At 44.5% G+C, this 9682-nt stretch overlaps 1 protein-coding gene across 2 annotated transcripts in view; it reads right to left on the bottom strand.

The window, feature by feature from the left end:
* Positions 1 to 1035: 1035 nt before the first annotated feature.
* Positions 1036 to 9682, bottom strand: part of VCL (vinculin) — a 99043-nt gene continuing 90396 nt past the window's right edge. Inside the window, exons 19-22 of one of the 2 annotated variants that reach the window (XM_029244915.1) lie at positions 8095 to 8298; positions 5867 to 6070; positions 5385 to 5489; positions 1036 to 3131 (exon numbers count right to left, since the gene is read on the bottom strand). In XM_029244915.1, coding sequence (XP_029100748.1) covers positions 2985 to 3131; positions 5385 to 5489; positions 5867 to 6070; positions 8095 to 8298 — 660 coding nt within the window. In that variant the 3' untranslated portion in view covers positions 1036 to 2984. The remainder of the gene's footprint in view (positions 3132 to 5384; positions 5490 to 5866; positions 6071 to 8094; positions 8299 to 9682) is intronic. The other variant, XM_029244913.1, reaches the window with a different exon arrangement.

The following is a 9682-nucleotide window of genomic DNA, read 5'->3' as shown; positions in this document are numbered from 1 at the left end:
TAACAAAGATCCATGAATTCTTAGTAGTTTTGAAATATTTTTCAAGCATAGAATTCCAGATAATTCCAGGATAGCCTCATTTTCTAAATTCTTAAAGGAGTATAACCCAAAAGCTCATTTTCTGCATAAAGCAGTCACCATCATTTTATTCAAAGGGAGTTCATGTGATGGGTTCATTCCTTAAGTGCTGCTATAGAAGAACCTTGGAAAATACTGGTCCTGGTGTCCTTAGAGTCATCTGGCTTGAGAAAAACTATAATGCAGCAGGAAGGCAGCACCAGTGAGCATATGGTAAATAGAAAAAATGAGACCACGAATACTGTTTTCAGATATTGCTGAGCTAATTCAGTACCTCTGGACAGTTCCCTTTAACTCAGACAGCTGGAATCTGCCTCCCTAGTCAGCAACTTTTCTATGTTAAAGCAGTGATAAATGTAGTCAGCAGTACTATCCCCCTTTAGTGATATTTACCACTTTCAGATCTAGAAAATAAGGCAAAAATACTGATGTCCCAGCTCTACTTCAAGAACCTGTTCCTCCTCTTAGAGCTTCCTCAAGCAAGAAGAGGAATATGTGCCTGAAAGCTAGCTCTGCCTCATAACTGTGGTGGATCCCTGACAACCCTGTTGTTCTGTATTGGGCTTTAGAATATTAAATATCGACCTGCAATATTCCTGCACATGTAATAGCTTTAGCTTAGGGGATAGTGATGGCCTCCACATACAGCCAGAATCTTCTAAGGTGGACTGCTTCAACCAGGGGATGATCTATATCATCTGGCTGCTTTCCTCTGTTAACCTTTTGTCACTTCTGCTCCTTCTAGTTTATAATCCCCAATCTTGTCCTTTATTACAAAGATCTTGTTAAGTAAATATATTACCACTGGTTTCTTCTTCTTCCAGTACAATATTTGGATTAAATAAAAACCTTTAGTTTCCACATTTTGAGGATTAGCTTCACTGGCTATTCTTCAAAACAAAGGAGAAACCTGATCTAAAAGCTCTTGCTGAAATAACATACCCATCATTTAAAGCATTATTTATATAAATGTACTTTATTGTTTTAAACAGAAGAGGCAGAAAATATTTGCATATAACAAATCCTAGCTTATAAATGTAATTTTTTAGTGATGTCTAATCAGCATTCAGGGATTTTTTTTTTTTTTTTAATTTGCTTCACTGTGTCTTGAGCACTGATATTAGAGAAAAGCACATTGGCATAAAGTGTAAACCAGTGTCTCAAAACACTGGAAGAACTTGGAGAGTAAACATGATTTTTCTTACTTCCTCTAAGTAGTCTTTAGTAAAACAAAAGGTGATCTTTGGCATAGATTCATGCTTTAAAGGCATTAATATTGCATTTATATCAGGTAAGCAACTATACAAGGATGCTGAGGGCCTTGAAAATAATCATCAGTTAAAAGAAAACAGAGGAAGCCTGAGTGTACAGTACCAACTTAAGACAAGTTTTACACATTCGATGTTAGGGTCTAACACACACTGGAGGTGGGGAGGACATTCAGGCAAGGGTTCTTACTCCTTTACTCATCCAGTTCTGGCTTTGGGAAGAAATATAGTTTCATGTGCTGGGAAATGCTTAGACAGCAGTGGTAAGTACAAGAAAGGAAAAATTGCCTTCTCTCACTTTGCTAATAGGAAACTTACTATGGTGATAATTAAATATACCCATTACTCTTTTGAACAACTGTACTTAGGGAGGGAGGGTAGGATGCAAGGGGCTTGGCTGTTGTTGGCTGAGGGAGGTAGGAATCACTGAGGACTGTTTCCCATCGATTCATCCCCAGCAGTGCCAGAATTCCAGTCTGCAAGTACCACCTCCCTTAGGTAGGCAGTGTCCTTCAGACAGGACTGCCTTTCCATTAGACACTCCTGGGGACAAGCACCAATTCTTAGGACTGAATTTCAAAAGGATAAAAACGATCTTTCAAAATTATAGAACAAACATATATCTTTAAAACCTTGTTTAGGAAGGGTGTGGGAAGAATACAAAAGCCAGGACAGGAGACACGATTTGGTTAAAAATTAAATGCAGCATTTCAGCTCAGAAAGAACAATAAGAGCTAAGAATGAATGATAAGGCCTCAGCATAGATCTCTGCAGGCAGTGACAAAGCATGGAGTGCCTGGGAGTGGCCCTGCTGGGAGGATGGGCAGGGCCACGCCCCGGCCACTCTGCCTCTCCAGTGGCAGAGAGCACCAGGACACACAGTGTGTTCTTGGGATGGCTACTTTGGCAGGCCGAGGAAGGATATGGGACGGAAGGTTTCCCTAGCACAGACATTGCTCTGGAAAGAGGTAAAGACAGAATCACATGATTTGGTGATTTCCTCCTGACAAAGTGAAATTTGGTTTTGTACTGTGGGAAGCCAGAAGGATTAAATTGGGGAAGGGCAGGAAGTGAATCCAGGCCCCACATGCTGGGGCTCCCCAGAGGCCACCTTCCCCTGCAACAGCGAAGGTCACTCCTAAAAAGAACCAAGGTAGCACAGGCAGGGTCAGCAGCAACATGGAAAGCCCAAAAAATTCTGGAGGCACAGTGATTTCCTTAACTGACTTTCCTGGGCCCTGGGTCTTGGGAGCCTGGCGGAAAGACTGGGGAGACGGGGGCAGAAAGGGAACTGTCCTTTAGGGAACAAGCACAGAACAGGATGTCTGGCTAGTGTTCACTCTTGGATTCTGAGTTTATGTGAAGTCCATGGGCTAGAAACCCCATCTGCCTATTGGGACAGAGTGTGCACAAGTAAAGCCGTGGTCGAGAATACAGGCTTTATAAGGAGACACATTTCAAAGTGTCCATGACAAGAGTATAAATGTTTTCTAATGTGAAGAGGCCCCATTCCTTTCTGTTATGTCAGGCCAAGATGTGGCTTTCAACCCCCCAGTAATCTTGGGTGGCTCCTGGGACTCCGATCATTTTCATTCTGTTCAGCAGGGGCTTCTGTGTTAGCCAGGTTCAACCAGGTGTCTACTGGTACCAGGGAGTCTTTCTAACCCAGCGCAGTGTAAATCCAGCATCTGTTCGAATTTTGATTGAAGCTGCTTCTGCTTCTCGAACAGTCTCCTTCACAGACTGCATGAGGTTCTGGGCATTGTGAACCAGCATCTCTGTGGCCTGTAAGGAAAGAGGAGCTCTCCATTACTCACAGTCGCTGATGGAGCCCTGCCTCTGAAACAGGCTTAAGCCAGGAATGCAATGCAGTTTATCCTACCTGTACCTGGCATCCCTTGTATTTGTCACATCACTGGTGGTTTATAGCTGGATCACCAAAAAGAACCCAAAACTGGACCATCACTGATTTTATACTGTACCCTTAGGTGGCTTCTAGTGTATACTCCTTTCCTGGTGTTCAAACAAGCCCCTACCTCGGGCTCCTGCAGTCCCCTCTACCTAGAATGGTCTTCCCCCAGGTATCCCATGGCTCACCTCTCACCTCCTTCAGATCCTTGCCCAGTTGTCACCTTGCTGAGGCTTTTCCTGCTCACCTTATTTTAAATCACAAACCACCTTCCCAACTCCCAGCATGCCTCATCCTCCAATTCTTTCTTCACTTTTCTCTACAGAACTTACCATCACTAATTGATGTACTGTGTGTTTTACCTAGGTTGTTTATCTGATGTTTTATCTAAAATTTAAGTTCCATGAGGGCAGCAATTTTGGTCAATTTTGTTCTCTCCTGTACCCTAGTGTTACGTCAGTGCCTGTCACGAGGCATTTCATAAACATTTAATTAACACATGAAAAACTAACCAAGTAAACCAACCACCTTATAAATCCATGAAAATCTAAATAAGTAAATCTTGTAAACATACAAAATACAGGACTGAGATCACACTAGTAACTAACTTATCAATCCATTAACTCAGTAATTTTTTTTTTAATTCTTAAATATTTTTGAGCTATAGACCCTTTGAGGGTTTAATGAAGGCTGTGGATTCTCCCCAGAAAAAATTGCTCACGTGCACAAAATTTGTACATGCAATTTCAGAGGGTTCATGGGCTCTGAGAGGCATAACTATGGACTAGAATTCCCAATCAGTTAATCTTTTCGCTTGGTCAACAAAGAGGCTGAGGCCCAGCGTGATTCGGAGACTTGCCAGCCCAACTCACACAACAGTCAGGATGAGCCTCAAAACTTCTGACTTGCAGTCCTGTGTTTCTTCCATTCTACCACACTGTTTCTTTCTTTTTTTTTAACTGGAATATTTAATGGAACATAGTAGATACTCCCAAGATACATTTTTGTTGGCTAATTGATTAAATGATAAGGTCGGAAACTCTGAGTCTTACCCTTTCTTCCCTGTTTTTTCTATTTCCTTTTCTTGGGGCAGGAGAGATCACATGACAGGAAATAGCCTAGTGCCCAAACCCTACCTAGAACACATGGAAGTTAAAGGTTAAAATCCAGTTCCCATGGTTTGGGAGAAGAGAGGGTTATGGTGAGGGCTGTTGAATTAAACCATGGTAGTTAAGGTAGCACTACTGACACCAAGAGAAGTAGCCTCCCTGTTCCTCTAAAGTGCTCCTAACCTCTATCTCCTGGCCCGGACAAGGAGAGGGACTGTGTGTATTTTGTTAACTCCCCTACATAGTATGTAATACAGTGCCACATACATATCCCATTGCATGATGAGCCTTGTCTGAGCAGTTCAACAAAAGATGTGCTACCTTCCATAAGAAGAAATTGTTAAGTCTGGCTCATAGCAGAGCCTACTAGAGAGGAAATGAGAGGAAGAGGTGCTCAAATGAGGGCTTTCTGAGAAGACCTGAGCCACGTTCCCAGGAGGCAGGGAGAGAAAAAACTGTGACTGCCAAGATACATACAAGAAACACTTAAGCAAACACTCCCACCATCTTTATTTCATTCTCTGTCAAAGAAACCAAAAGAGAAGCACCTCGTTTGAGATGTCATTTCAGCCTCAGCACAGGCCTAACCACCTCATGCCCCTGAAAAGCCTACACTATTCATCCTCCCTGAGGTACTTATCACCCAGAGAACAAGGAAGCAGAAATTCTCCAGCCAGAAGGATAGAGTGAGCAGGACTGAACAGGCATTGGAGGCCTCGAGAGAGCCAAACCTATTCCAGGGAGGAAAAGAACCAAAGAGAGAGTCCTAACTGCTGCTGATTCACTTAACCTCCCAAGGCCTCAATTTCTCAGCTGTAAAATGACAAGAGTTGCACAAGAGCTTTTTACTTCCCTTTCCAAATTTCTGATGATCTCTCCAACATAGATGCCCTTCTGAGAGAACTGAAGACTCCATCCTACATACTGAATACCCATTTCACAGTTAAAATTTCCTCAAGGCTGAACTGAATTGCTATCAAGTGGAATAGAAGCTGCTGGCGAGAAATCAGAAGCACATACCTGCTCAGACTCCTCGTCGCTTATGTTGGTCCGGCCCAGCATGGTGGCCTTCACTGTGGACAGGATTTTGAGCTGGGTGCTTATGGTTGGGATTCGCTCGCATACCTAAAAAGAAAATTTAATTTAGTATGTTTCTTTGTTTTTCTTATCCACAAGCTCCCTGAGGACGAGACTTAATTCACCTCTGTATTCTCAGTGGCTGGCATGCAGAAAGCATTCAGTAAATCAGCAGCAGGATTCCAATTGTTTTCCCCCTAGGATCAGTATAGTCCTTCTGTCCAGACATGGAAGCATTAAAATTCTTTCATTTGATTCAGAAATAAACTTGCCTGTATCTGTCTTTCTGAAATACACATGTGTATTTCCCCTTTCTGCTATTTCTTCCCATTCTAAAGTACCTCCTCCTTGCTCACCCAGTTTTCTCTCTCCTGCTTTTCACCCTACCCCCTGCCCCCCCCCCCACACACACTTTTCCTGAGTACCTGTAAGAGGTTGGTTCTAATCCGCTTATCTGTGCACTGCTTGGCAACCTCCTTGGCCAACCGAGTCACCTCATCTGAGGCCTTGGCTATGTCCTTGGCACACTGAATCAGTGCCCGCTTGGTACCGCTGCCCCCTCTGACCAGCCGAGACATCTCAGCCATCAGCAGAGCCATGCGCTTGGCTGCTGCAATGATGTCATTGCCCTAGAGAGAAGCAAGATACAGTGTGAGCTCAGCCCATACTCTGGCCAAGTTAGGGAAGGAAGTAGAAGCACAGAGAAGAGAGGAGGGAGCCTGCTGCTCTAGCAGCCCTCTGGAGGGGTGAGAAGAAGATATACAGACTATTCTTGAGTGATACAGATACAGCACAGGAGAAATAAACAGAAGAGTGAGCCAGGGTACTCACCCCAGCACTCAGTGAGAGACAGAGAGAGAGAGAGAGAGAGAGAGAGAGAGATCACCGGACCAAAAAAGGAAGACTTGGATATTAATCTGAAAGGGCAACATGTGAGCCCCAGGCATAGCACTAAACAAGCATTTCAGCATTTCCAGGTTAATCATGTCAATAAATTGGGGATGGGCCCAAGAAGTTGGTTAAACAGGCATTTTCCTTTCTGTGGGGGAAAAGCAGTACAGCTGGCCTGAAGGGAAAAATACAGATGAGCCTTTCCAGATGCTGAAATCATCCTCTTTATCCTTACCCTTGTTACAAACAGCAGCCAATGACTGTCGCTGCTGAACTAGAATTTAAACCAAGTAACTATTAGCCTTGGTGAAAAAAAATTTTTTCTGACCTAAGTCTGCTCCTGCCCTCCCTCTACTGCCTCTTGTTTGTACTCTCAGCCTAAAGGAACATATTATTTTAATTTTTCACATTTAAAAAGGCCAAGAATCAATTCTTCAGTCCTCTCAGCTAAGTGGCTTCAATTAAAGAAACCTTCACAGTTAAGAGGATGCCGGGGAAGGCGTTGGGAAAATAAAAATCGTGAGTCAAGCCGTAAATGCAACCCTCACTCCAACTAACAGCAGTTTATCTTACACTGGGCATTTTGGTTCATTAAAACCCTCATGGGTCATAATAAGGAAATGTACAAGTAATTTACTTTATGCCTTCAAAAGGCTGATATTTTGGCTGATAACAACCAAAAATAACAAATGCAATGTTCAAAACTACCTAAAAGGCCAGGCTCTACGCATTTTTCCCCTCATGCTTTACAATTTCTAGACAATGCAGTGAGACATACACAAACCATGCCACTGCAGGGTGCTCTGTGAGAAACCTCCACAGGCACCGTGACGTGGCTGATCTTTTACGCTGGAGGGTATATAACATCTTGGGCAGCAGTTGAGGCCAGAGAGAACACAGGCATGGGAAGAACTCATGAGAATAGGGGTATGTTAGACAAGGTTGGCTGGGCCCACCTCTTCCAGTGCAGACCTGGGATCATTCCAGGATTTCATGACCTTGGTTAGAGGACAGTGTAGTGCCAGTGTTAGTTATTTATTACCCATCGCTCTTCAAACCCTTTCTTCTTGCAACATGCCACCTTCAAAGGGAAAAAAGTGATTGCCCCCATCCCCCAATCCCTAAGGCCAAAGCTCCGTTGGTTCCTGTCCTGCAGACTTGAGCGCTATCTGTTCCCCACTCACACCCCCTCTCCCACTGAAACCCCTGAACAAGCCAGTCAGTGAAGCCCCCTTCCCCATGGGCTCCCATGAAGGGAGCATCTGCCCCACAGCCAAGTGCAGGACAGCAAGCAGCCCTCCCCAGAAACACTCCTCACGCTGATCAACTCTGCCTGAGCCAACAGTGAGAGGTCAGTGGGGAGGGGGCATAGGTGGGGGACAGGCAAAGTCCAGTGATCAGGCCAGATGACCTCTTAATGGTCTACAATGATTCCTGACCTGAAAGTCACTGAGAGGCATCCACGGCTTCCCAAGGGGTTTAAGGTTCCAATATGGGCCACAAGGTCAGTAAGAAAAGGAATCCTTTCAAAAAGTGACCCCATCTCTCTCTAACTCCCAAACATAAATGCAATCCAGTTAATCTGGCATTAGCAGACCTATCAAACTTGTGAAGCCAGTCCTAACAACAAGGTGCAGACAGACAGATGCCCGCCCGGCTCAGACTCACAGGACCCGCACAGATCATGAGTGATGCAATGTGTCAAGGCTGCACATGGCCAGATGCATATGGAGCAGCCCCAGCTGGGGGCGCTAATCAGTACCTTACTAGACCACTTGGTAGCTTCCCGATGCAATGACTGAGCCGCTGCCAGAATGGGCTGGTTGACCGGCTGACTGGATGGCATTAACAGCAGCTCAGGTTCGTAATCGTCTTCCATGTCAGGGGGGACAGGGGACCCAACAGCGTCAGCCGCATCTGCCTCAGCTACAGCACTTACACCCACCTTAGCGGCTGGGTTACCTGGCTTTGTCGATGGCAGGAAGGGTGAGAAACAGGGACAGTGTTAGTAAGAGCAGTAGGGCTTGGGCAACTGAGCTTCAGCCGGTTTAGTAACCAAAGTTTGCCTAGGATGGGAAAGAAAATGGATACTCTCCAGGAGTCAGATGAACCAAGCTCCACAGAAGGGGGAATTCTCAGCCTCCGGCACCGGCCTGTTCACAGTAAAGGAAAGACGCTTACGCCAGTAGCAAACGGTTTCCAGAGAACTATTTATACAAAGAAAGAAAGTGGCATTCCTTTTGTATACACTTACTACCAAAGAGTAATTCTCAGGTCAGAACATTTTTGAGAAGCCAAATGACCAAACAATAGTAACTTATTAACTTTAAAAGGAATCCAGAGGGAAAAAGTAAATGGAACCACACAAGTTGCTTTGAACAGAACAATGTGAACAACTGCTGGCTCATATGAACACTGTTCTACAGCTTCCAGGAAACAGAAAGTGTCTTGGGTCAGCTCTGCAGCTGCCAGACACAGATTATTTCCTTCAGGGGTTAAAACTTCCAGAATTGAAAATGATAAATTTGAGGCAACAGATATCAAACCAGGAAAGAGGCAAGAAAAACACAATGGTGAGTGAAGAGGACTTATCAAATACCCCACAATCACCCAGCTAGAAGGAGCCTCAAGAAGACATCTCATCCAGCAACCACCTTAGGGAAAACCCACACTTCAGAGCAGCTCTCCCTAAGGTCTACAGAGACAACACTTCACAATTTCACATTGCATCCATAGCTAGCCGACTAAGAAAGCTGTTCTTCGGGTACACCCTGAATCTCTCCAGTTGCACTTACCCCAAACTCAATTTATTGATATTTCACAGATAAGATAACACATGGACTTGTCAACTGACCAAAGCAGAGTTCAGAGGAGCTCAAAACTGGTGCCCATGAGAAAACAGGACCCGTGATGGGGGAGAGAATTAATTTAATACCAGGGATGGGCATTCTGAAAGGCCAGGAAGGAAGCAAGAGAGATCAGATGCTGAAAATAGGCTAAGGGGGAAAGAGAATGAAAGGAATTGCCCCAATGAAGCCGAACCACTTATATAAAGAATGGCAAACACAGGTTCTTTATATCAAACATCTCTAACCAAGAGGAAGTAAGAGTTTGTGTGGAATTTTATTTGAGGTTGCTACAACTCCTGAAAGTCTTAATCCGCACAGGAAGCCTGCCTCCAAACGCTATTAAGTTGGAGGATTCAGGGCCAACAAGGGGTTTGGGTACCTTCTAAATCCTTTCACCTAAACTGTCTCAACCAGGACTCAACTCACCCCCATTCCTTAGAGGAGAGGCCAGCCCACTTCTGCTGGGGTTCAGAGTCCCAAAGTACAAAGCAGACCGACAGA

This window comes from Monodon monoceros, unplaced genomic scaffold (genome assembly GCF_005190385.1).
Source record: "Monodon monoceros isolate NGI ecotype Baffin Bay Population unplaced genomic scaffold, NGI_Narwhal_1 Super_Scaffold_4, whole genome shotgun sequence".
In the NCBI taxonomy this organism is placed as follows: Eukaryota; Metazoa; Chordata; class Mammalia; order Artiodactyla; family Monodontidae; genus Monodon; species Monodon monoceros.
Note: the sequence above shows the minus strand (reverse complement) of the source record. Positions and strands in the feature narration are given on the sequence as shown.